Genomic DNA, 24285 nt, shown 5'->3' with positions numbered 1-24285 from the left:
ACACCATACCATACTATACTGTTATTCTATACTATACTATACACTACTATACTGTACTCTACCATACTATAGCATGCCATACTATACTGTTATTCTATACTATACTATACACTACTATACTGTTCTCTACCATACTATAGCATGCCATACTATACTGTTATTCTATACTATACTATACACTACTATACTGTTCTCTACCATACTATAGCATGCCATACTATACTGTTATTCTATACTATACTATATACTGTTCTCTACCATACTATAGCATGCCATACTATACTGTTATTCTATACTATACTATACACTACTATACTGTACTCTACCATACTATAGCATGTCATACTATACTGTTATTCTATACTATACTATATACTGTTCTCTACCATACTATAGCATGCCATACTATACTGTTATTCTATACTATACTATACACTACTATACTGTTCTCTACCATACTATAGCATGCCATACTATACTGTTATTCTATACTATACTATACACTACTATACTGTTCTCTACCATACTATAGCATGCCATACTATACTGTTATTCTATACTATACTATATACTGTTCTCTACCATACTATAGCATGCCATACTATACTGTTATTCTATACTATACTATACACTACTATACTGTACTCTACCATACTATAGCATGTCATACTATACTGTTATTCTATACTATACTATATACTGTTCTCTACCATACTATAGCATGCCATACTATACTGTTATTCTATACTATACTATACACTACTATACTGTTCTCTACCATACTATAGCATGCCATACTATACTGTTATTCTATACTATACTATACACTACTATACTGTTCTCTACCATACTATAGCATGCCATACTATACTGTTATATGTTATAGTATAGTATGGTATGCTATACTGTACAATACTCTATTATACTGTACTATAGTATACTATAACTAGTAGTATTTGCTATAATGTGATGAAGTGTGTGTGTGAGTATGTCATTTGCCGTAGTTGTAAAGTGCTGGAGAAGTGTGAATATGCAGCTGGAAAGTGTTTTAAGTGTTTATATTAGACTAAGGTGTATTATTATATGTTTTTGTCTTGTTTCTAGTCCACATATCTCAAAGTTCTTAAATCCAGAAGCATTTTGTCTAGTTATTTAGAAATACGAGTCAAAGTGAAGTGAGTTTTTCATTAAAAGCGCATCAATCTGATAGTGTTATCGTGTGTGTTTTCCATCAGTGTGTGTGTGTCTGAGCCGGCGGTGGGTCTGCTGGGTGAGGTGGGTCGGGATCAGGCGATGGCGGCTCTGCTTTCGGCTCCTCTGCTTCAGGATCTGCAGGACTGGACTCAATGGCAGCTCGTGTTTCTGCCCAATCACGGCCCTCTGAAGGACTTCATCGACAAATACTGTGGTACAGGCATCCACCAATCAGATTGCTATTATAAAGTAGGCATGAAATCTAAATTTGCTGTTGGTCATTTAGGGCGGGACTATTTGTAATTTAGGGTGGAGCTATTAGTCATTTAGGGTGGAGCTATCAGTCCTGTAGGGTGCAGCTATGTCATTAAGGGAGGAGCTATCAGTCCTTTAGGGCAGGACTATTAGTAATTTAGGGTGGAGCTATCAATCCTTTTGGGTGGAGCTATGTCATTAAGGGTGGAGCTATCAGTCCTTTATTGTGACGCTATCAGTCCTTTAGGGCGGGACTATAAGTCATTTAGGGTGGAGCTATTAGTTATTTAGGGTGGAGCTATCGATCCTTTTGGGTGGAGCTATGTCATTAAGGGTGGAGCTATCAGTCCTTTAGTGTGACACTGTCAGTCCTTTAGGGCGGGACTATTAGTCATTTAGGGTGGAGCTATTAGTTATTTAGGGTGGGGCTATCAATCCTTTTGGGTGGAGCTATGTCATTAAGGGTGGAGCTATCAGTCCTTTAGCGTGACGCTATCAGTCCTTTAGGGCGGGACTATAAGTCATTTAGGGTGGAGCTATTAGTTATTTAGGGTGGAGCTATCAATCCTTTTGGGTGGAGCTATGTCATTAAGGGTGGAGCTATCAGTCCTTTAGTGTGACACTATCAGTCCTTTAGGGCGGGACTATCGGTCATTTGGGGCGGGACTATCAGTTCTTTTAAGATGGGACTATCAGTCATTTTCGGCAGGGTTATCAGTCATCTAGAGCGTGGTTCTCAGTTATCTAAGGCAGGGCTGTCGGTCATTTGGGGTGGGACTATAGCCCCTTTCACACATACAGACCTTTCCGGAAAATTACCGGCAATTTTCCGGAAAGGTTGTATGTGTGAACAGGTCCTTTTTGAAAATACCGGTAAATTCGTTCTGGCTATTTTCCGGAAAGAGAAGTTGTAACATTACCGGCAATTTGCCGGAATGCTGCGCTGTGTGAACGCAAAAGGAAGATTACCGTAATAAGCGCGTGCACGTCTAGAACGTGCTGACGTGAGACGTCTGCTTTAGCCAATTACAACAGTCAGACGCATTTACGTCCGCGCGGTTTGTGAGAATAAAAACCTTTGAATATTTTTCCAGACACATTTAGCTGCTAGAAGTTAGTCAGATAACGTTTATATGTTCTTCTTTATGCCAACTGTGTAAATAATCATCGATGAGATGCTTATGATAAGCCGTTGTTTGTTTACCTTCAAGCTTTGCGTGTGCCTGTGAGCGCCTGCACACGCAAATATTATGAACATCTCGACATGCGAAAGTGATCCTGCGAAAGTTGTTCACAATATTGATCATCCACAGAGTTTGTAATTTAGGCAAATGTTTACAAATACAAGCGCAGCCGTTAAAGCTCATTTGTGGTGAATGATGTCAGAATTTACCGGTATTTTGGAATGGATGTGTGAATGCTCTTTTCCGGAAAATTTCCGTAACGTCCTCGCCTGTGTGAACAGCGCTTTTTTGAATATACCGGTAAAGTCGTTCCGGAAATTTTCCAGATATTTACCGGTATCACTGTGTGAAAGGGGCTTATTAGTCATCTAGGGTGGGTTTATCAGTCCTTTAGAACAGAGCTATCAGTAATCTAGGGGTGGGGCTGTCATTCATTGATTTAGGGCGTAGCTATTATTTTTTTGTGCAGGGCTATTAGCATTTGTGGGCGTGCCTATCAGTTATTTAGGGCGGAGCTATCAGTCATTTAGGATTGGGCTGTCAGTCATCTAGTGTGGGGCTGTCAGTCCTTTAGGGCGGAGCTATCAGTTATATGGGGGGGGCTTCCAGTCCTCTACAATGGGGCTATCAGTACTTTAGGGTGGAGCTTTTTTTTTTACATTTTCTTATAAATCATTAAATGAAAAATAAGCATGAACAGCGTCTCCTCTCGTTGGCTCAGGTAAAACGGAGCTGCTGGCTCTGGAAGTTTCTCCAGGCGTTCTGCTGAGAGTCACGTCTGAAACCGGAGACAAACACTTCAGTGTCGCCGCTCAGGCTCTGGATCCGCTCCGCACCGCCGGACACCTAGTCTCCATGGCAGTGGCTGATGGGATACCGAACACGCCCACTGCGCTCCTGGCCAATCACATGGAGAGTGCACTGAATGTGGGCGTGGCACAGGAAGGTGGGAGAAGCCTTGTTTAATTACTCTCTAGCTGTGTTTCCATCCACAGATACACAAAACTGTAACATGGCGTAGAAGATTAGTGAATACAGCAGTGTTTCCATCCACTGACAAGCAGAAGAGAATCAACTCAGTTCCCGCTGCTGAGAGAAGTGGAGTTTGCTGCACTGCAAAAAATAAACATCCACACACACTGATGAAGTGCATACGCAGAATTTACTCCCTAAACATGTTTACTGCAGAGTTTACATGCATGTTTTAGCACAATATTTGCTTCTCAGTTATGTGCTTAAGTATTTATGCACATGTTTAATGTTTACGCACATCTTGCCGTTTTCTTTAAACAATCTTTAATGCAATATTCCAAATTTATCATGAAAACAGGTGGATGGAAACACAGCTGCTTATTCATTAATATACACAGATGATGTCTCTTGTAATTAATGGAGGTTTGTATTGTTAGAAATCTCCCCTGGGGATGACGGGTACTCGTACAGCACTGTGGCTCGGTTTGTGCTGGAGTGCGTCACGTTGATTCCTATAAGAATCTGCAAGGAGCTCCTGCAGCAGGTACTCAGTCAAGCCTCACTATACCCTGATTAAATCTCTTTTATGCGGGGTTTAACCCCAGTTGTGTCAGCAGTGTGTGAATATCTCCAGCCTCTAATGGTTAACATCAATTAATTGTGTTTGTTCAAATCAGACTTGATATAGAAGCACTTTGATTGACATTCTCTCTTTGTACGTGTCATCAGAGGGGGAAAGCCCCGCCCACTAGTGCACATCTCTCCATCTCATTAGCATAAACAGCAGGCCTGAGTGAGAAGCAGCCGTCTGTACATTAGCCATTAGAGTGTGCTGAAGATAATGTCAGCATAGACTAAGAGGATTATAGATGTAGAGTTTTAGGATGCACAAATTGTCTTAAAACAGCAATTGTTTTATTAAAGAATAATAATAATAACAACAACAAATGCATGCAGTTTTTTTATTGCAGTTTGTTTATTCAGTTGCATCTAAATAGATTTTTCTTTATGCATCTGATCTTGTGTTTCAGGTGTTTCTGGAGCCGCTGTCTAAAGTGCTCGGTCAGGCCAAATCTAAAGCTGTCCTGCTGGAAGCAGCGCAGACAAACACCCGGCACCTGAATAAACTGCATCAGATGGGGCTCCTGCTGGGCATCACTGAGTGGAGAGCAGACTTTAATAAGAAACTCCTTCAGTCGCCGGCTGCTGCTGCTGACGCTGTGCTGCAGGAAAAGAAGGTCTGAGATGCTTCATATGCATATGGTTAATAAAAATAATTTAAAGCAGAGTTAATCAAACTAAACACAAAAATGCAGTTTGGCTGAGTGCGACTATAAACACATTAATATTTAACATTTTAAAATGAGTAAATGGGGACTTATGCAGTGCAAATATAAAATGATAAATAAATTTTATATTTTTTTATGGTGCAATATTGCTATAGTAGTATTCGTTTGTTTTTTATTTATTTGTTCATTTATTCATTTATTAGTTAATTAATTCATTTATTTATGTATTCATGCATATATTTATTTATTCATTTATTTATTCAATCATATATATTCATTCATTCATTGATTCATTCATTCATTTTTTTATTCATTTATTTATTTGTTCATTTATTTATTTATTCATTCATTCATTTATTTGTTCATTCATTCGTTCCTTCATTCATTCATTCATTCATTCATTCAGTCATTCATTTATTCGTTCATGCAATCATTCATTATCCATTTATTTATTCATTCATTCATTTATTTGTTTATTCATTTATTTATTTATTTGTTCATTTATTTATTTGTCCATTCATTCATTCATTCATTCATTTATTTTTTTATAAATTTATTTGTTCATTTATGTATTTAGTCGTTTATTTATTTATTAATAATTTATCTATTTATTATTTGTTCGTTCATTTATTTATTTATTTGTTTATTAATAAGTTTGTGCATTTATGTATTTATTCGTTCATTTATTTATTCATTATTTATTCATTTGTTAATAAATTTATTTGTTTATTTATTTATTTGTTCATTCATTTATTTATTTATTTGTTCATTCATTTCTTTGTGTTAATGAATTTTTTATTTTTTTTATTTATTAATTAATCTATCTATTTATATTTAAGTATAATTTTACTGTTACTAATAATATGAGTATGCTATTTGCAAAGTATGTTAATATATTAGAGCCATGTTAATGATGATAAATAATCACAAAATCTTGACCAAACTGTGCAATCTTGCAAATAAACACAGCAAACCGGAATAATAACAAAAAATTACTTATGCTTATTGTAACTTTTGAAAATTCACAATTTTTTTGCAAAATAAAATTACATTGTTTGTCTTGAGGTATTTAGTATTTTTTAATGTCCATTTAATAATAATAATGATAATAATTAGTATTTAATGCTAATAATAATAATGATGTATGTATATGTACGAATACTTTACAAACGTGCTTTAGTTCTGCTCCTAAATGGTGTGAATTCAGAGCTGATGGATGTTTTGTGCGCAGGTTGTGCTGGAAGACTCCATGAGTGACCTTTCTTCAGTGCAGAGTCTAAATGATGTGGAGAATGAGGAGGAAACGGCGCTCAGCACATCTTCCAGCAGAGCCAATCAACAGGGTGAACACATTAATATTCATGACCCTTCGAAATATGGTCAATGAGGACCTTCATATGCCAGGGGTATTTTATGGGTTAATAAATAAGCATATAAAACAAAGAATCTTTGAACTTACCTTACCCATATACATACTATGTAGATATCAGAGATTTATTGAATCAATGCAGTGTATGGTATCTTTAAGGAAATTGTATGAGAAAAATGATGAATGTACCTGCAATTCTAGAATGAGTCGTATAAATTGTTCAAATGAGTATAAAATGAATAAAAAGTTATAAGTGTACAGACAAATGTGGGTAAAAATAAAAGAATAATAAATAGGTGATAAAAAGTGCTTGAAACTGAATGATAGGCACCATGAAAAGTAACACAAAATAAATATATGGTCAGAAAATAAGGTGTACAAAATATAAAACTCTTTCTTCATTCATATAGACAGTGAAGACGAAGATGCTGCTGATGAAGTTGATGATGATGATGAGGAGGAGGAGCAGATGTATAAGCTGGTGTCTGAAGATGAAGACACAGACAGCAGTGAGGAGGACCAGGAGGAGCCGTCTGATGAACCACAGGAAGAGGAAAAAGAAGAGGAGGAGGAGGAGGAGGAGAAGCCGAATCCGCAGAGAGCCGTCATTGAGGATATCAGGTTCACACTGATTCTCTCTCGGTGTCAATCATTGATCAAACAAACAAACACACACACACACACACACACACACACACACACACTTGCAAAACATTCTTGTTTCTCATCCAAATATCTCAAAATTCTAAAATTAAGAAGCCTTTTCTAGTCAAGCAGAAAATATAGTGTTGTTTTCAAAAATAATGAGTTAAAAATAAGTGAGTTTTCCTTTAAACAAGCAAAATAATCTGCCAATGGGGGAAAGTTTATTTAGCTTGCCTTAGATCTGTAAATACAATATTTTAAGCAGATTTAAACCAAGAAATTATAACATTGGTATTTTTTTAGATCTTTTATTGTCATTTTTACAATAACGCAACACTTTATTTAAAAGATTTGAGAAATAGAAACAAAAAGTCTTTGCTCCAGCAGAGCCCGACCCCACTGCACCCTCTCTATGCATCATCATATTCATTCATTCATTTTCTTTTCGGCTTAGTCCCTTTATTAATCTGGGGTCGCCACAGCGGAATGAACCGCCAACTCATCCAGCATATGTTTTGCACAGCGGATGCCCTTCCAGCTGCAACCCAGTACTGGGAAACACCCACACACTCACACATTCATACACTGTCCAATTTAATTAATCCAATTGACTTACACACTCTCTAGTCTGTTCAATAACACTTGTACATTGCTAATGCAGGAAGACGGAGTTTGGCATCGGTGTGGAGCTGAACCAGGAGGGCCAGATTCTGATGGAGAAGCAGCAGGCCAGACTGGGCCGCAGTCTACAGCGTCTGTCTGACGAACTCTACAGCAAAGACACACACTTCGTCCTGGAGCTCATTCAGGTTCACACGCACTCATTTATTACACCACATATCGACATTGCACGGCAAGCTTTTCTGACTCAGAGTTCTAGACTTGTTTCCAGTAAAAATATATAGAAATACTGCAATCAAGAAGCATTTTTGGGACATTTTGTTTTAAGAAATTTAAGAAATTAGTCAAAAGGGGCGAGGCAGTGGCGCAGTAGGTAGTGCTGTCACCTCACAGCAAGTGGGTCGCTGGTTCGAACCTCGGCTCAATTGGCGCTTCTGTATGGAGTTTGCATGTTATCCGAGTTTGCATGTGAAGTTTGTTCGCTGGTTTTGTTCGCTGGTTCGAACCTCGGCTCAGTTGGCGTTTCTGTGTGGAGTTTGCATGTTCTCCAAGTTTGCATGTGAAGTTTGTTCGCTGGTTTTGTTCGCTGGTTCGAACCTCGGCTCAGTTGGCGTTTCTGTGTGGAGTTTGCATGTTCTCCAAGTTTGCATGTGAAGTTTGTTCGCTGGTTTTGTTCGCTGGTTTGTTCGCTGGTTCGAACTTCGCCTCAATTGGCGTTTCCGTATGGAGTTTGCATGTTCTCCGAGTTTGCATGTTCTCCCTGCGTTCACGTAGGTTTCCTCCGGGTGCTCCGGTTTCCCCCACAGTCCAAAGACATGTGGTACAGGTGAATTGGATAGGCTAAATTGTCCGTAGTGTATGAGTGTGTGTGTGAATGTGTGTGTGGATGTTTACCAGAGATGGGTTGCAGCTGGAAGGGCATCCACTGTGTAAAAAACTTGGCGGTTCATTCCGCTGTGGCAACCCCGGATTAATAAAGGGACTAAGCTGACAAGAAAATGAATGAATGAATGAAATTAGTCAAAATTTTAGGAGTTTTCCTTAAAACAAGCTAAATAATCAGACAGTAGGGGTGGAAACAGTCAACGATAGCTAAAGTGGGAGTGTTTAGGTTACAAGATAAAATCCCTCAATACGTATACAAGCATTATTTGTTTTACAGATGGCCTAATATAGTGAGTTTACATTTTTAAACGATATTAAAAAATGTTCATCGTTAGACACAAAATGCATCCTCCATTTCGGAATCACTCATTTTTTATAGTGGCGCCACTGATAGAGTGTAAGTCTATGAGTGTTTCGTGTGTGCAGAACGCTGATGATAACAGCTATCCTGACGGCGGAGAGCAGCCGGCACTAACATTCGTGGTGGAGAAATCATGCATCACCATCCTGAACAACGAATGCGGCTTCGAGGAGAAAAACATCAGAGCGATCTGTGACGTGGGCAGGAGCACCAAAGGAAAGCACAAATACGGCTACATCGGTACTGGAAGCGCTTTCTCCATTTCATATTCGTGTTGTGTCTTTTTGTCTGCCTGTCCTTTCTGTTTTACGAACAACTCTGCACTGCTTTGTTATCCAGGGCAAAAGGGCATCGGCTTTAAATCGGTCTTTAAAGTCACAGACTGTCCCGAGATCCACTCCAACGGTTTCCACATTCAGTTTGACAAGACCAGTGGCCCCATGGGATACATCCTTCCCCATTGGCTGGAGCAGGAGCGACCTGTGAACCCTGCGGCCAAAGAGATCGCAGAGAAGAGGTTAAACACACCCACAAAATACAGAAATGTCCATAATTTTGACTGAGGAAAAAAATTATATATATATATATCGTATAATTTTCATTTACATTTTTTTAAATACATTTTTAAGGTCAGTATTATTACACATGCAAAGAAAACAAAGCTAATTAGTTTGCAAATGAAGTTCTGTGTAATAAAATAAAAGGAAAACAGTACTGAACACATGAAGAAAGGAAGGTGTAGTTGGGCAGTGAAGGCCCAGACAGCAGCTGAAATATCTCAGTAGTTCTTCAGCAAGCCTCCGCCCTTCCTCAGTGTAAATGAACATCAGCTCAGTCCAACATCTACATCAGCAGGAGGATGAAGATCAAACCATTTCAGCAGGACAATGATCCGAAACACAGCCAAGGAGACTCTCAGATGCTTTCAGAGAAAGAAAACCGAGCTGTAGAATGGCCCAGCCAATCACCTTATCTGAATCCAATAGAGAATACAGCATAAAGCTCAGATTTGATAGACGAGACGCACAGAAACATCAAGATTTTGAAGTTATTTTTCGTTGTGTTTTATTTTTCTGTTTGTATTTTGAGGTTTTACCTCATGACAGTGTGTTTAATACTTATTTTCCCCGCTGTACTATATTTAATGGTTTGGGAGTTATTTAATACATTTAATTACACAAACATATACGAAACTGAAGTGTGTGCATCTTCCGGTCATTTTCTGCCTGTAGCATCTTTAAAGCAGTTGTGTAATAATAAAATATTAAATAGTTTTGCAGACATGTCATTTCAAAAACGTGCTAAGTTAACATACTTGGTTAACAATAGCTTATAAAATACCCAAACTGGCAATATTATAGTGGTTTAAAGCATCTCTTCTTTAAATTCTATTCGTCTCCGCTGTTTAAATAAAGTGTCGATTAAAGGAATGAGGCCTTAAAAAAACAAAACAAATCAGTCAGAATATATATATATATATTTATTTTCACTTCCTCCGTCACCTGAGCTTTGCTGTGTTCATGAAACAGTCTTTTTGTTGTGGGTTTTGTCATAGATGGACTACAAAGATCCATCTCCCCCTGCGGACGGAGAACTACCAGACTAAAAACCTCTTCCATGATGTTCATCCGTCTCTCCTGCTCTTCCTCCATCGCCTTCGCTCCATCACCATCTTCAACGAGGTCAAGATCTGCATCAACACAAAGCAATACACTGAAACACAGCGCGTTTCATTCAGAGTACATGTTTATGTTGGATTAAGTGAGATACACTGTGTGTGTTTTATTTAAACCTGTTTTATTTAATTAGCCTCAACCCTTGTGTGCTGCTGGGTCATTTTCATCCACTCTGGGCAAATTTTGAGGCTCAATTTACCTACATCTTTCTCCGTGTTTCAGCAAATAGGATGTTTTTTGCTGACTAATTCTGACACATATTTTGGAAAAATGCTTTGAGGGTGCAAAAGCTCAACACTGTTCAGATTGTGAAAATGTCAGACTTTACTATATTTAATTTCATATTTCGTGCATTATCTGGTTATGCACATTTAATCAGTTTGTTTTCTTGTCTTCAGGCTGAGAAGCGTCTGGTGTCGATGACGCGGCGAGATTTGAGCCATAATATCCTGGAAGTGTCTCACACTGGAGGAGAAGAGCGCTGGCTGGTGCTCAAGAAGATGCTCTTCCCCAAAAAGGCAGGCTTAAATAAATTTGATCTGTGCATATGCGCCTATAAACCCTCGTGATATATAAACCTCATGCATGCATCAACACACACAAATAACACTCGGGCAAACATACAAAATAAAACCCACAATTCACGGATATACATTTTAAAAGGATTTTACAAGGGATACTGTACATCAGGGGTGTCCAAACTCAGTCCTGGAGGGCCGGTGTCCTGCAGAGTTCAGCTCCAACCCCAATCAGACACACCTGGACTACCTAATCAAGCTCTTACTAGGCTTTCTAGAAACATCGGCTGTTTCTCAATATGCGTCGTTCAGTGGTCTTGCGTTGTTGTGTTCTCATGTAACGTCATCAACAAATGCCAAAGTTCAGTTCCAATACTCAAGACTGCTCATCTTCCTTTTTTTTTGTCCCTGGCCAATAACATGCCTGAGTAAGAATGATTAATAAGTCCATATCAGTCAGTCCATTAAAGTGACGTCGCTTCTTTAGTTTCGGGCTCAGGCGCACTTTGCTCTCACACTACAAGCGTACCATGTAGTGATGGGAAGTTCAGATCATTTTACTGACTCGAATCTTTGAGTCTCGTTCAAGATGAACGAATCTTTTTTCGAGTCATTTTGTTCATTTGGTTCAATTTGCTGAAATATTATTAAAATGTTACGAATTGCTTCCAAACACATCTACAACTAGCCCTAAAGGTTGATCACACCACAAATAAGGAGGAAATAATAATTCAGTGTTGACCTGCTCTTTTGTCTATGAGGGTATTGTTGTCTCTTTGCTCAGCTCACCTCTTCATGTCTTCAAATGTCTTCAAATGTTCATTCACGTTACACTGACAGTCACATATAATCTTAACCAATGCACAGTCTAAGCCGATAGGAGCCATGATCGTTCGTTCATCACGTGACAGAATGACTCAAACCCGAGGACTCGAGAGATGAACGGATCAATTCTTTTTCCGGCTCTAAACGCGTATGATTGGCCCGTGAGGAACGAGTGACTCAGACCTGATAGAAGACTCGAGAGGTGAGCGGATCAATTCTTTTTCCGGCTCTAAACGCGTATGATTGGCTTCTGCCAATGTGATGAAGAGTTGAAATTAACGATACCTGCACAAATGTGCGCACACGCAGATAATCGAATCACTCCCTGAGAGGACTCGTAGTTCCCGAGTCATATTGAAGATTCGTTCAAAATGAACAAATCGTTCATGAACGACCCATCACTATTACCATGCCACAGCTCAACCAAACCGCGCTCCGGCACACCTCTTCCAACAGGGCCAGGGCCGGCCAACTGAACCACATCTGGGCCTAATTCAGAGCACTCACACTTGTCAAACGAACCGGGAAATGGGGGTCAAACTTGCCTGGGCATGGTTCCTATAGCCTAATTTGCTGTACATCCCTAATCCTACTCAATACCTTAACTACTCTGAATAAGCAGATAATTAGTAGTTTATTGAGCTGAAAGTCCTCGTTAATGGTTTGTTAACTGCAGATTCATTCATTAATTCATTATATATTTGAAATGAAATGTGTTTTCACCTGCGCTCATGTCCTGGTTTAACCTGCTGTTATCGAGTGTGTGTTGTGCTCATGATGCTGCGTTCGGGGATCTGGACGTTACGCAAGTGTTCCTCTGTCTTTACCTCAGGAGAACCGCATGTTTACACACTCATTCAGACTTCAGACAGGGTGTGTGTGTGTGTGTGTGTGTGTGTGTGTGTGTGTGTGTGTGTGTGTGTGTGTGTTTCTGCTGTCTGCAGAGACTGCTTGAACATCGTGTTCTCAAACACAGCAGAGACGTTCTGTCTTTAACATACAATGCGTTAAAGGAGCCCTATTCTGCTCCTGTCTACAAGATGTAAAGTGCGTCTCTGCTGCCTCTAGATTGTGTGCGTGTGAGTTTGAGCTGAGAACAGCACACAGATGATGTTCTCCAGCTCTCTGAAACTGACCCTTTCAGGCTTTAATCCTAATTGTGGGGTTTTGGTGACTGTCACTTTAAATGCAAATGAGATTGTGATATTTTCAGAAGAGGGCGGAGCTACAGGCGCCTGTGTGAGATGTAAAACAGAACTAGCGTTATATTTTTAAACTGAAAATATAAAAAAAAGAAGTGTCCTTTTATTTATATATATATATATATATATATATATATATATATATATATATATATATATATATATATTATCAGTCTATAAATGCATCTTTAAAGACAACAAACATATTGTATTACAATGACAGTTTTAGCTACATAATAATAATAATATTAATCATAATAATATAGTGTTAATAATAATTATCACTTAAAGCCATGCATTTATAAAGGTTATTAGCTGTATTATGACCCACATTCAGTAGTTATATGGCTCTTATCAACAATATAAAACCATTCATTTATTTAACGTGACCAAATCTATTAACTTACTAATGAGTCTTTCTAATTACATCATAACAGCGGTTTAACATTGCAGACTGCATCTTCATAATACAGTCATGACTGACTAATTAATACTTATAAATCAGTGTATAATGCATGTTAAAAAATGAAATGCATGGCTAGTAAGTATTAATAACACTGTTATAAGTGTTGCTATACCGGTCAGTATAGTACAGTATAAGACTTGTTGTGTGTTTATAGATGCATTATAGATTGATTATACATAATTATTAGCAATTCATTACATGCATGAGCATTATAGAAAATTAGTTTTTTCTTCAGATGCACAAGTATTGCTTTATAATGATGATTAGTTTATAATATCAATGTAATTGCCGAAATGCAGTGCACAATGTGTTAAAACTTCAATTAAATGAATAGTTTTATGTTGTTGATAAGAACCTTATAAATACTGAATGTGGGTCATAATACAGCTAATAACCTTTATAAATGCATGGCTTTATTTTCTAAGCATTAATAACACTATTATTATATTATTCATGCTGTATATTATTAATGCTGGAGTATAAAGATCTTCTTCCAGCATTCAGAAGGATGTATTTGGCCCAAACACTTTCTTTTTTGATAGCACTTTCTATGAAGTTTATGCTTATAATGATTTATAACTGTTTATAATCAGTCTATAAATGTATCTGTAAAGACACAAACATTATACTTTATTAATATGACATTTATTGCTAATTATTATTATTTTGCACATTATAAAGCACAGGTATTGCTGTATAATAATAATTTATTTGTAATATCAGTGTATTTGCAAATTGCAGTCTACAATGAGTTAATGGAGTGTACTGTGATGCTGGAGTATAGAGATTACACCAAACACTAAACCTTTACTTTCTTCAGATGCACAGGTGTTTAGGATTATAGCTGGTGCTGTGCATTTTCTGCGTGCACACACTGATCTGAGAATGTGTTTTTATGCAGATTAAAGATGATGTGGAGTCCACAGAACTGGCTCTGGCCTTTCAGATCCACAGCTCGTCCTGCGCTGACGTCAAACCACAGAAACAGCCCGTCTTCGCTTTCCTGCCGCTGCGCAGCTTCGGTTTCCGCTTCATCATCCAGGGTTCGACTCTCAATAAATATAATAGTTTTAATAACTCATTTCTAATAAGTGATTTCTTTTCTCTTTGCCATGATGACAGCACATAATATTAGACTAGATATTTGACTAGTGTTGAGCTTAAACTGACATCACTTAAAGGCTTCACTAGGGTAATTAGACTAATTGAACAATAGTGGGTTGTTCTGTAGACAAATGAAAAAAATAAAAAAATTTTAAGGGAAACTATTATGCAAAAATGACTTTATAAGCGGTTTAAACCCAGCGGTGTGTGTGTCAGCAGTGTGTGGATATCTCCAGCCTCTAATGGTCAACATCAATTAATTGTATTTGCTATAATCAGACTTGATGAATGAAGCACTTTGATTGACATTCTCTCTTTGTACGTGTCATCAGAGGGGAAAAGCCCCGCCCACTAGTGCCCATCTCTCCCTCATTAGGATAGTTGTAAACGTTTACACATTACTTTGCTACAGAAATTCACATATATATTATTATTATTATTTTAAAGGCTTAATTCAAATCAAATACCAAAAAACTTTCCATAATAAAAATTGGTCTACTTTACAAATATTGTCAAAATTATGAAAAAATACTGTTCATATTCCTTAAAACGTAGGGGGCGCCCTTACGCCCCATTCACACGGGGCGTCAGCCTCAACGCTTCTCATTCACTTTGAATGGGTGACCGTCGGCGGTGCTTCAAAGGTGTTGTTCGCTGCTAAAGTTGGGACTTGCTTGGCTTGACGGAAGCATCAGCCAATCAGTACGCTGTATGCAAATACACCAGCTCAGACAGTGGCCCATTGCTGATTAATTTCATTGGTGGAAGCTGCTATGACTATTGCGTCAGCCCCAACTTCAGACACGCCCTCTGTCAAGCGTTGACGCTGAAGCCCCGTGTGAATGGGGCGTTATGTGGTCACTAAATGAAACTGAATGTCACCCCTGGTGGTCATGTCTAGTACTGCGGCCTGACTAAATATTACTGAAAGCTCGTTTTTCATCAGCTTCAAATTTGGAATACAATTAATTCAGATATTTACCATTGATTGTCTGTCAATTTTAGGCTAAATCAGGTATTTGGAAATACCTACTTTATTTAATATATTAAAATATGCATTTATTGGTTTAATATTTTTATAAGCAAAGGCGCATACCTTTTATTTAATTCAACTTTTTCAACTTTTTTTTTTACAATCTGAGGTCTGTCTTCTTTATAATGAGACCATGCAAGTGTTTAACACCGGCATTCATTTAGGTTGAACATGTAATTTTCATGTTTATGTTTAAAAAGTGGTGCAAAAAGGCAAGGGGTTAAATGTAAATCAGAGGCATGCTGTGTTTCTGCGCAGGTGATTTCGACATCCCTTCCTCCAGAGAGGACGTGGACCGGGACAGCTCCTGGAACCAGTGGCTTCGCTCCGAGATCCCACAGCTCTTCGTTCAGGCCATGGACGTCTTCAGCGTAAGAGCAGCTTCATCTGCATTGTAGAAGACGGACACGTCATTAGCTATGTTTACATCCAAAATACATGCACAAATGCCAGGATGTCAGATGTTTTGTAAATGGAGCTTTTCTAAATGTGTGTGTTATATAAGAACGTCATGCAAAATATCCAGATGATTGAGGAGTGAGGACTGGGATTGAGACACACTGTTGTAATGCATGTAAAACGGGCTTCCTCTCCAATGCCTGTATGTTCTGTAAACCCCACAGAAACACCCAGAGTTCAGCGGGCTCTCTGGCCTCTGCTACTTCCTGCAGTTCATTCCTCAGCCCAGTGAAATCCTGGACTTCTTCAACCCGGTGGCCAATCAGATCATCCAGCTGCTGAGGGGGCGGGCCTGCCTTCCTGCCCAAGAGGACCACGGTGAGAGCAGCCTCTAAATCACCTCTACATTCATTCATATTTTTTCCGGCTTAGTCCTTTTATTAATCAAGGTTCTCCACAGTGGAATGAACCGCCAACTTATCCAGCGGATGCACTTCCCATCACTGGGAAACACCCATGCACACATTACACACATACACTACGGACAATTTCCCCTATAGCGCATGTGTTTGTACTCTGGGGGAAACCGGAGCCAACATGGGAGAACATGCAGACTCCATACAGAAACCCCAACTGGCCCAGCCGGGACTCGAACCAGCGACCTTCTTGCTGGGAGGCGAATGTGCTATCCACTGCGTCACCCATCTTCTACATTAATGCTTTTATTATTTAAATAAACAGTGGCTCAGTGGTCAGCTCTGTGGCCTCATAGCAAGAAGGTCGCTGGTTCGAGTCCCAGCTGGGCCAGTTGAGGTTTCTGTGTGGAGTTTGCATGTTCTCCCCGTATTGATGTGGGTTTCCTTCTGCTTAGTCCCTTATTCATAAGGGGTCGCCACAGCGGGATGAACTGCCAACTATTCCAGCATATGCTTTGCACAGAGGATGCAACCCAGTGCTGGGAAACACCCATACACACTCATTTACACACATACTCATACACTACGGACAATTTAGTTCATCAATTCCCCTATAGTGGGATTCCCCTATATTAATAATGCATTAGATAATGTTGAACTATGACTAATAAATGCTTCACAAGATTATTCATACTTAATTAATGTTAGTAAATACATTAATTAATGCATCATTACTCTAAAGTGTCGTTTTCCCAGTTATAGACACCGGTGCTGGTGTGTTGTGTTTGTGTTGCAGAGGGCCGTGTGGAGTTCAGGCAGCCGTCGCAGCTGGCCGTGTGTCCGGACCGGCTGATCCAGCAGGTGATTGGTGGACAGGATCTGAGCCGCAGTCTGAGCCTGTGGTATCTGCATCCGGATCTGCAGTGCAGTGTTTCCGGCTCTCTGCTGTCAGCGCTGGGTGTTCATCGCCTCCAAGCTGCAGAAATCCTCACCGTCACCTGCTGTATGGCCAGAGAGCTGCTGCAGCACACACAGACACACACCGGTAACACAAACACACACATACACACTCATTCTAGTGTTAGCCAGTTCTTTCAGATTGACTCCTCTTTGGTGATGTTGGTGCTGTTTCTGCTCCATTGACTTCCATTATAATCACATTTATTGATTGTGAAGCCATGACAGCAGATGATCCTGCATTACTGGGAAAGCTTTATCTAAGGTTTTATTCTGGCTTATGTTGAGTGGAGTGTAAATGTGGATGTTTGTGTTCAGATGGAGAGCTGGAGAAGCTGGCGCGGCTGCTGGTGTGTATTTTCCGCGCGCTGGAGTCTGAGTATGAGGTGGACGCTCTGCTTCAGTCCGTCAGAGATGTTCCCATGATTCCTCTGGCTGACGGGAGTGTGGTTTCTCTGAGCTCAGAGGGAGTGTTCTTTCCGCTCGATGACGTGACGCAAGCTCACGCAGGTGATCATCAATACACACAACACAACATGTCTCATGTCGGAAAACATTGTCATTTTCTCAAAATATGCATTTCATTTTGGATTTATCACAGTCACTTGCCTAGTTTCCAAACAAATCATTTGAGTCAGTGATTCAGTAATCAATCAGTCAATCAATCAATCAATCAATCAATCAATCAATCAAAACAGTCACTTGTCTAATTTCCGAATGAATCATTTAAATCAGTGATTCACTGATCAATTATTAAATCAAAACAGTCCCTTGTCTACTTTCGAAATGAATCATTTGAGTCAGTGATTCACTGATCAATCAATCAATCAATCAATCAATCAATCAATCAATCAATCAATCAATCAATCAATCAATCAATCAACCAATCAACCAATCAATTAATCAATCAACCAACCAATCAAAACAGTCATTTGTCTAGTTTCCAAACGAATCATGTGAGTCAGCGATTCACTGATCAACCAATCAATCAAAACAGTCACTTCCCTAGTTTCTGAACAAATCATTTGAGTCAGCAATTCACTAATCAATCAATCAATCATCAACCAATCAAAACAGTCACTTGTCTAGTTTCCGAATTAATCATTTGAATCAATTATTTACTGATCAAATATTCAATCAAAACAGTCACTTGTCTATTTTTCGAACAAATCATTTGAGTCAGTGATTCATTGATCAATCAATCAATCAATCAAAACAGTCACTTGCTTAGTTCCAAACAAATCATTTGAGTCATTGATTCATTGATCTATCGATTGATCAAACCAGTCACTTGCCTAGTTTTCGAACGAACCATTTGAGTCAGTGATTCACTGATTAATCAATCAAAACAGTCACTTGCTTTGTTTCCAAATGAATCAACACTTTGAATGAATTGCTTAAATGATTCAATGACTCACTCTTTAAAACAGGGATTCACACACCATCTGATGGTTTTAGGGTCATATTTTTTTATTATAATCAGCTAAATATCTGGTGAATGTTAAATAAAAACACAAACTTGCAAATCATAATTAACAGTTAAATAACTGATTTAAGTGTTAATTTTGATTTGCATGTTTGTGTTTTTATTTAACATTCACCAGATATTTAACTGAATGAATCATTGGAACCAAAAAAATCTTGCACGTTTTGAATGAATCACTTGAATGAGTGAATTTCAGTCTTTATTTATACATTATAGCACACATATCAGTTAATTATTGAAAATATAGAGATATCACCTTTTTCATTATCACTCTGAATCAGTCATTCAGAATTAGAAATGAATGAAATCTCCATCATCTGCTCATTTCCTTCCTGAGTCACACATGAGAAAGAGCCACAACCTGCGTCATTCCTTTAAATAAAACAGAGCTGATTTGGTGAATGAGACCCAAGCTGCAGATGCATTTATCTCCTGAAGTATTTACATTCTCCTGTTAATCTCAGCTTCCTGAAGCTCTGACAAATGACAAGTTTTCCTCATCCGGCTGATGTCAGATCAGTCGTGTGAGATTTGTCCTGTTCCAGTGTGTGTGTGTGTGTCTGTGTGTGTGTGTCTGTGTGTGTGTCTGTGTCTGTGTCTGTGTCTGTGTGTGTGTGTGTGTGTGTGTGTGTGTGTGTGTGTGTGTGTGTGTGTGTGTGTGTGTGTGTGTGTGTGTGTGTGTGTCTGGTCGGGTGCAGCTGGATGAATTAAACATCAGCTTTAGGGAAGTGGGTCACACAGCTGCACGCAGTCTAGTTTGCTGTTGTGAATATACTGCCATGTTTCTCGTGCCAAAGCCACATCCTATGATCACTAATATTTACTGGTAATCACTAATTTAGTTCTCATTAATAAGCTCAATCACTAGTGTGTTCAATATGCATGTAAATAAGAGCATCCTCAAAGAACACTTATTTTTAGGGCTGAATGATTAAGCTTAATCTAATTGCAATTTTTATTTGCATATTTTAATAGTAATATTAATATAAACATATATGTATGTATATATATATATATATAATATATGTATTATGTGTGCAGACCTGCAGGCGCTCTATCAGGACCTGAACACGGTGGATCGGCGGCTGCTGCAGAGTCTGGACGCGCTGGGGAACTCTCAGGTGCGGGAGCTGCTGCGCCGACTGGACGTCCACGAGCTGGAGCCACAGCAGGTCCTGCATCAGCACATCTACCCACAGCTGAGGAGCGGAGACTGGCAGGTCAGAACGCCAGCGGGACTTGAACCTGAAACCTTCACACTCACAAGAAGACAAACACACACACTATGGGAACTCGAACCTGGAGCCTTCACATTCCCATAAAGACACACAAACACCAGTGAGATTTGAACCTGTAAGCTTCACAGAGTCATATAGACACACACACACACACACACACACACACACACACAACACCAGCAAAACTCAACCCTGCAACCTTCACACAGTCATAAAGACACACAGACACCAACGCGACTCGAACCTGCAAATTTCACACTCTCATAAAGAGACACACACACCATCGGAACTCAAACCTCCAACCTTCACGCAGTCATAAAGACACACACACCGGTGGGACTCAAACCTGCAACCTTCACAAACTCTTAAAGACTCACAGACACCAGGGACTCAAACCTGCAACCTTTACACAGTTATAAAGACATATAGACACCGGCAGGACTCAAACCTGCTACCTTCACGCAGTCATAAAGAGAGACAGACACCAGGAACTTGAACCTGCAACTTTTACACAGTTATAAAGACACACAGACACAAGCGGGACTCAAATCTGCAACCTTCACACTCTCTTAAAGACACAGACACCAGCGGGACTCGAACCTGCAACCATCACACAGTCATAAAGACTCACAGACACCAGCGGGACTCGAACCTGCAGTCTTCAAACACTCATAAAGACACACAGACACCAGCGGGACCTGAACCTGCAATCTTCACACACTCATAAAGACACACAGACACCAGCGGGACTCGAACCTGCAATCTTCACACACTCATAAAGACACACAGAAACCAGAGGGACTCAAACCTGCAACCTTCACAGTCATAAAGACACACAAACACCAGCGGGACTCAAACCTGCAACCTTCACAGTCATAAAGACACATAAACACCAGCGGGACTCAAACCTGCAACCTTTACACAGTCATAAAGACACACAAACACCAGCGGGACTCAAACCTGCAACCTTTACACAGTCATAAAGACACACAAACACCAGAGGGACTCAAACCTGCAACCTTCACAGTCTTAAAGACACACAAACACCAGCGGGACTCAAACCTGCAACCTTTACAAACTCATAAAGATTCACAGACACCAGCGGGACTCAAACCTGCAACCTTTACACAGTCATAAAGACACACAAACACCAGCGGGACTCAAACCTGCAGCCTTCACACTCTCTTAAAGACACTGACACTAGTGGGACTCGAACCTGCAACCTTCACACAGTCATAGACACATCAGTTGCATCATGTGACTGTGACTTGTGATCATGTTGAGCTGTCTGTGTCTGCAGAAAAAGCCGCAGGGGATGGTGGTCAGTTACCTGGTGTTCATCAAGCTTCACGCTCAGGATCAGGAGATCAGGAGTCTCGCTGCACACGTCCCCGTGCTGACCAATCAGGGCTTCCGCTGTCCCGCAGAGCACAGAATACACTTCAGCAGAGACTACAAGAACATCCACCTGCCCAGCGTACTCCCAGGTAAACACCACTGCAGTGCTCACTGTAACCCTAGTGTTGTCTCTAATTCAGTATACACTATTACGTCATTCGGGTTAAACTGACCCGCCCTCACTAAACCTCTACACTAAAGCAGATCAGTTTCATTTCAATCCTCGAATGTGTTCCCTCATCAGTGAGCAGTATTTCAGCAGTGTTCACTCAGTAGACAACACTCCACTCTCACTACAGTAAAGGGGTTTTTTATCATGATTAAAGCACCTGCAGAAGTGGAGAAAGTGTTCAAGACAGTATTTATAACATTTTAAGCAGGAGTTATAAGATGACAGGGAGAGAGTAAAATAAGTGCACTAATCTTTTATTGATGCAACTTTGCTGTAAGTTAGAGATGCGTGGTTGGCGGTTATAGCCGCGGACTCCGCGGATAAACCGCGGATCGGGCGGATGACGTTACGAAAAAATAATATTTTAATTAAATTCGGGCGGGTGGCGGGCGGTTGTACTGTTTTTATAGGCATAGCTGGCGCACCAACGAAAAAGCCTAGGACTGACTTCACAGAATGGGAGGAGGAATCGGATACACTAATTCTGGATGAAGTACAGAAGTATTCCTCTACAAACTTCCGTATAGACGGATCAGCAGAGGAAAATCTACTTTCCTTTTAGGAGAAATAAGGCCAGTCATTCTCACAACTACGGCACCTTTCCAAGAGAATTCTATGCATTTCAGCAACAAGTGCTGCGAGCGAGCGCTCCTTCAGTGCAGCAGGGCGCATTATAGTGGCTATGCAGGCGCTCCCGTCTGCATCCTGACACTGTAGATGCTATTTTATTCCTGCATTGTGCCAAGAAAAAATCAAACTAGACCTAAGGTCAGGCATATTAAACCAATTAGCCTATGTTATTTAGGCTACACATATGTTCAATATAAACTTTTGAGTTCGGTCAGCTGATAATTTTACGTTCATATTGGTTTAGCCTATTCTATTCTAGACATGTTGGCCTCGCTTTTACGTTCCGAGGCTAAGGTTATTTTGCCAGAATTTCTTTGTCGCAACTGGCGTAGTATTTCGTTATGCTTCAAGTTTGAGGGGAATGGGGATAATCCTAAATCCATGGGTTATTGGGGCACTTGTCATACGTGCACTTAGCCTGGTCAGACTTTATGTTCGCTCAAAGAGGGATGGCATATCTATTTTTCTAATTTAATTTCTAATTGTGGGGGTGACTGAGCCTACAAGGCTTAGGCACGATATGACGTTTTTATTAAATTTTTTTTCAACTGTTTGCCAAAGCATGCGACTATAGCCTATGCCTACATTAAGATGTTTATGTTAATATTTTTTTACTGCCTGTTGTTTCTTTTGGCATATAAAATAGGTATTGTCTGATAGAGATATAAATAAAGGTTCATCTTGTCCCAGAACTGGTGTTGTTTCCGATTTCTGCAAGCTCAATAACATCCACAGCAAAAAATAAAAAATAATAAATAAAAAATAGTCGAAAAACTGTGCCCATTAATTAGATGTGCAAGGCAAACAGGTACGTTTTTGGGGTTGCTATGGACAACTACAATTGTAAACATTATTAGGCTATAATGTAAATGACTTATTATTCTATCTATTTACTAAAAAATAAAGTGAAATAGGCATTTAGTAGTAGGCTAAATAGCAGCATGTTGAAATGATGTGTCAATGTGTTTTCTATTAGGCTACAATAAAAAAGTTGTATAGTACAGTGCGTTTAATTTAGGCTATTTATTTACTTATGTCCCTGTGCGCCGATTGGAGACGGAGTTCACTGCTGATATTCTGAGAGCTCGGGTGCTTCTCATTTCTTATTTGTGCATCCTCGTTTCCTTTCCTTGCTTTCTTTCCTCGTGTTTCCACCCCACCGGGATAACGTTACGAGGGAAGGACGCAAAGACTGAAGGACCGAGGAATCGAATCAAGTGAAAAGACACGTCCTCGTATCTTTAGCGTAACTTCAAAGCGTCGTCAATTAATGACTTGCACGTTTGGATTAACTGCATGTCTACATTAAAGTCATTCTCTGTTCTATAATGATCAATAAAGAAACATTCATTTAATAATAAAAAGGAATAAGCCATTCAAATAAAGAGCCCAATCAGCAGATGGCGGGCGGGTGCGGTTTTAAAAATTGGTCAAAAATGTTAGTGCGGATGGATGGCGGACGGATGATGAATTTTGTCATGCGGTTGCGGATGAAATAATAGCCCATCCGCGCATCTCTACTGTAAGTTACTCAAGTGCACCGAACCTGCAGGCAGATCCACATCTGAATGGGTCATTGTAATGCGCTTGTAGTAGTTGTCATGGTTGTTGATGGACTACAGTAATTGGTTGTCCTCAGAGATGAAGCGGTGAACTGAGAGTGTTTTGTGTGGATGTACTAAAGCGTGAGATGTGTGTGTGTGTGACGTTACACAACCGGCCGCAGTGAGCTGCAAACCGTTATGGGTTTTTTTCTTCTGCTAAACACAAAAGAAGATAATATGAAGAATGTTGGAAATCTGTAACCATTGACTTCCATGATAGTTGTTTATCCTACTATGGAAGTTAATGGTTACAGATTTCCAACATTCAAAATGTCTTCTTTTGTATTCGTTCATTCATTTTCTTTTCGACTTAGTCCCTTTTTTAATAAGGGGTCACCACAGTGGAATGAACCGCCAACTATTCCAGCATATGTTTTGCAAAGCTG

General features: G+C 39.6%; 1 protein-coding gene across 3 annotated transcripts in view; it reads left to right on the top strand.

The window, feature by feature from the left end:
- The window catches only part of wu:fj29h11, a 71301-nt gene that overhangs the window by 21297 nt on the left and 25719 nt on the right, over positions 1–24285 (top strand). For 2 of the 3 annotated variants that reach the window (XM_087275499.1, XM_087275500.1), the window contains 18 exons: positions 1236–1408; positions 3355–3579; positions 4043–4149; positions 4637–4843; positions 6126–6237; positions 6674–6884; positions 7570–7717; positions 8841–9015; positions 9115–9292; positions 10331–10457; positions 10850–10969; positions 14364–14505; positions 15858–15970; positions 16223–16376; positions 17211–17459; positions 17690–17881; positions 19899–20077; positions 21396–21582. In XM_087275499.1, the coding sequence (XP_087131625.1) occupies positions 1236–1408; positions 3355–3579; positions 4043–4149; positions 4637–4843; positions 6126–6237; positions 6674–6884; positions 7570–7717; positions 8841–9015; positions 9115–9292; positions 10331–10457; positions 10850–10969; positions 14364–14505; positions 15858–15970; positions 16223–16376; positions 17211–17459; positions 17690–17881; positions 19899–20077; positions 21396–21582 (2999 nt within the window). Of the gene's footprint in view, positions 1–1235; positions 1409–3354; positions 3580–4042; positions 4150–4636; positions 4844–6125; positions 6238–6673; positions 6885–7569; positions 8003–8185; positions 9016–9114; positions 9293–10330; positions 10458–10849; positions 10970–14363; positions 14506–15857; positions 15971–16222; positions 16377–17210; positions 17460–17689; positions 17882–19898; positions 20078–21395; positions 21583–24285 lie in introns of all 3 variants that reach the window. The other variant, XM_087275501.1, reaches the window with a different exon arrangement.

Source organism: Danio rerio, chromosome 12, assembly GCF_052040795.2.
Source record: "Danio rerio strain M-AB ecotype USA chromosome 12, GRCz13ab, whole genome shotgun sequence".
Lineage (NCBI taxonomy): Eukaryota > Metazoa > Chordata > Actinopteri > Cypriniformes > Danionidae > Danio > Danio rerio.
Note: the sequence above shows the minus strand (reverse complement) of the source record. Positions and strands in the feature narration are given on the sequence as shown.